General features: G+C 40.9%; 1 protein-coding gene across 1 annotated transcript; it reads left to right on the forward strand.

Annotated features, from left to right (window-relative positions):
* The first annotated feature begins 1,812 nt into the window (after window positions 1-1,812).
* On the forward strand, window positions 1,813-2,787 carry LOC138074405 (olfactory receptor 6E1-like). The gene has a single exon (XM_068966542.1). It carries the CDS (start codon window positions 1,813-1,815, stop codon window positions 2,785-2,787), a length of 975 nt encoding a protein of 324 aa, XP_068822643.1.
* Window positions 2,788-3,900: the final 1,113 nt, after the last annotated feature.

The following is a 3,900-nucleotide window of genomic DNA, read 5'->3' on the forward strand; positions in this document are numbered from 1 at the left end:
GTGAACCGCATGATTGGGCCACAGAGAGCTCTTTCTCAAATTGCTGAGAAGCTAAATGATATTGAGCCTAGAAATAACCCCTTGTGAAGAGCCCTTAGTTATATTCTCTGAGGCTGATCAACTATTTTGTGCTCTTTAATCCCTGTAAACAAATGTTAGATACAATAGTAGTTTTGGAATAACTTTGACTAGTGTAGCCTGTGCTGAAGAGAAGGCAAAATCATAAGAAAGGTAAAGTTTATACAGTTTACCATTTCATCCTCTCTACTAATATCCCCTAGCATTTCCTTCATCCCAGGTACCTAAACTGGGTCCCAATCTTATTCTCCAGTGACTAAAAAATAATTGTTGCTACAGTTCTGTCTGATAATTAAGGGAGTAGTTGATAATGCTTAAGGAAGGAAACTTGGAGGGAGGCAGACTTTTTAAAAGAGCTGTTTTTTAGGTTTGGGGTTTTGCTTTTGTTTTCTGCTGGAAGCATTCTAGCAGACCCAAACAGACCTCTATTTACTAGCTCAAACTCCAGACTATCTCACAGATGGAGAGTTACTCCTTAGAGAATGTTTGTGGGGAGACATCTCCACCTCACGAGGAAAAGCAAACCCTCTTCAGATGGGCCAGTTTGACAGACTACTTGGCATATGACAGCAAGATTTCTGTCTTCTACGAAGTACCACGTAAGTGACACATCCTCAATCTATTGTGTGTCAAAAACCCCCCCAAATCCATCCCACAGATTTTTGAGGTGGTGTTCATTCATTCAGTACATGCTTATTAAAGCTGACTGTTTCAAGAAACTTGTTCTAAGGGCCATATAAAATACAAAGATGAAAACAACTATAAAACACAATAAAAGTTGTGATATATAATAAAATTATGGGGGATACAGAGACTCATGCATTCAAAAGAGAAGATTTTATGGAAATGATAGCACTCATTCAGGAGAGACTTAAAGGATAAATAGGATTTGAAAAGCTGATGCTTCCAAGCTGAAATGCCGTGTGCTGAAACCTATGTATATAAAACAGCTAAAAATTTTGTTAAAAACAAAGGGTCTATTGTATCTTGAGCCCATGGGAATATGTAATCAGGAGACTATGGATCTATCACATGAGGACAAATCCAATGTCCACATTAGGATAAATACCAAATTCCCATAAACAAATTTTTTTTCCACTAACAAATTTTTATTTGTGCATACATTACTTGGATTATTCTCTTTCTGATTGGTAAGCATTGTGCTTTACTCTCATAGATTTCCTCTTCTCTCTTTATTAATCCAAAAACTAGTGAAAGGCATCACATTTTCAGGTAATACTGAAATAGCAATAGAGTGTCTATGAATAACCAGTTTACCCAAGAATATGGATATGTATAGCGAATGACTAAGTTAAGTAAAATGGCTTAACTTAGCCATTTTGCTATTTTTCCAGCCTCAAATATTTGTCAGCCTCAAATAGGGATTTCTTATGAATGAAGACCCAATATTAGAATAAAGATAAAAATGAAAGGTAGTGAAAGGTAATGAAAGTCAGAGGCAAAGGAATTGTTGAGGAACAGAAATAAAATTTCAGTTAACAAAAACAAGCAAGAATAACTTTTGGTTTAGGATGTTTACTTAGCATCCCTGACAACACCACTCTCTACCATGTAGAAACACCAAGGGCAATAAAAGAGACAAGTAGCCTCAAAGAGGCTCTGTTAAAAAAAAAAAAAGAACAGAAAAAGGACTCCTACAACTCTAAATGATACATTCAGCACTTTTTCCTATAAATTCCAAGTGTCCTCAGATCCAGAACATCACGACTCCTGATGCTGCACACCTCTGATTGGTCATTCCCAGCAGAGGCCAGAGGAGCCACGGGGAACCACACCACTGTCACCAACTTCATCCTGCTGGGGCTCTCACATGCCTGTGAGCTGCAGATGCTCCTCTTCCTGGGGCTCCTCCTGACCTACCTGCTCACTCTACTGGGGAACCTGCTCATCGTGGTCCTCACCCTCATGGACAGGCGCCTCCACACCCCCATGTACTACTTCCTCCGCAACTTTGCTGTCCTAGAGATCTGGTTCACCTCGGTCATCTTCCCCAAGATGCTGGCCAACATCCTGACTGGAAACAGGACCATCTCCCTGGCAGGCTGTTTCCTACAAAGCTTTCTCTATTTCTTCCTGGGCACCACAGAGTTCTTCCTACTGGCAGTGATGTCCTTTGACAGGTATGTGGCCATATGTAACCCCTTGCGTTATGTCACCATCATGAGCAAAAGGGTCTGTGTCCAGTTAGCTCTTTCTTCATGGATCATGGGATTCCTTCTTATAGCCATTCCATGTTCCATCATATTTCAGCAACCATTCTGCGGTCCCAATATCATTGATCATTTCTTCTGTGACAGCTTTCCACTCCTGGAACTCATATGTGCAGACACAAGTCTGATCGAGCTTCTGGGTTTCATTCTGGCCAACGTCAGCCTCCTGGGCACTCTGTCCATGACGGCCACCTGCTATGGCCACATCCTCCACACCATCCTGCGCCTCCCCTCAGCCAAGGAGAGGCAGAAAGCCTTCTCAGCCTGTTCCTCCCACATCACTGTTGTCTCTCTCTTCTACGGCAGCTGCATCTTCATGTATGTCCGGTCGGGCAAGGGTGGCCAGGGGGAGGATAGGAACAAGGTGGTGGCCTTGCTCAACACCGTGGTGACCCCAGTGCTCAATCCCTTCATCTACACCCTGAGGAACAAACAGGTGAAGCAGGTGTTTAGGGAGCAGGTGAACAAGCTCTTCTAATAAACCTGTGGATCCAAGAGGCTGCACATAGGATCCCCAGTCAAGCTAAGGGAGCATCAGGCCTCTGCAACAGATGGAGGCTTTCTCATCCAGAAAAAGCTTGATGACATGTTTCTGGGGTCCCAGTCACTGTGAAACTCAGCATCAACTCATAAGCTCTGTGGCCCCTCAAGGCATTTTTAGTAATTATCATATCTGAATATTTCTCTCCATTCCATCAACGTCTGCTTGGCTTCCCAGCAGAATATAAGCTCTCTGATAGCAGGTACCAGCTCTTTAGAGAAGGGCACAGCAACCCACTCCTATATTCTTGCCTGGAGAATCCCATTACAGAGGCGTCTGGCAGGCTACAATCCATAGGGTCACAAAGAGTGGGACATGACTGAAGCAACTTAGCAGGCACGCATGCACACACTAGCTCTGTAATTCACCATAAGCCTCTAACACCAATCTATAGTCATAGGTAATATCCATACTCAGAAAGTAATGTCTGGCCTATTGCTTTGTGTCTGTTTATCTAACAACTTTGAGGAGAGGAGACCAGTCCTCATTTAGCACTGTTCTCATTTCACACTTATATTCTTGCCACAGGTACACATCAGTAAAAATTCAAGAAAAAAAAAAAAGGCTAGCTGCTTATTATCTTGCACATAACCTACTTATGCCTTGTTTAGTAGAAAAATTCATAGAAATTCTTCATTCCTATTTACGAAGACTCCTCCTCTTTCTGGTTGGTTACTTCCTTGAGCCCCAGTTTTCTCATCTGTAAAATGGGGATGACAATGGCCATTCCAAAGGATTATGATAAAAGTCAAATGAGATACTCTATTCAAGAAACTTAAATAGTGACAGGAGCCTAATAAGTCTCACTAAATGTTAGTTTTTTTCATCTATCTCTCATCTTACTTTTCTTCTCTTCCTTTTGAATTTCACACCAGTTGCTAACAAAAGTTTTTCTGTTTGAAATGCTATAAGTTTTATATTCTGAATGTCATATTAATCTTATACAAAGCTAAATACATTATTTAACCTATGAAACTTGTTACTAACCTGTTCAATATTTTAATGAAAATTAAGTCATTGGTAAATAATCAAATATTAATTAAATAATGG

Source organism: Capricornis sumatraensis, chromosome 2 (assembly GCF_032405125.1).
Source record: "Capricornis sumatraensis isolate serow.1 chromosome 2, serow.2, whole genome shotgun sequence".
Lineage (NCBI taxonomy): Eukaryota > Metazoa > Chordata > Mammalia > Artiodactyla > Bovidae > Capricornis > Capricornis sumatraensis.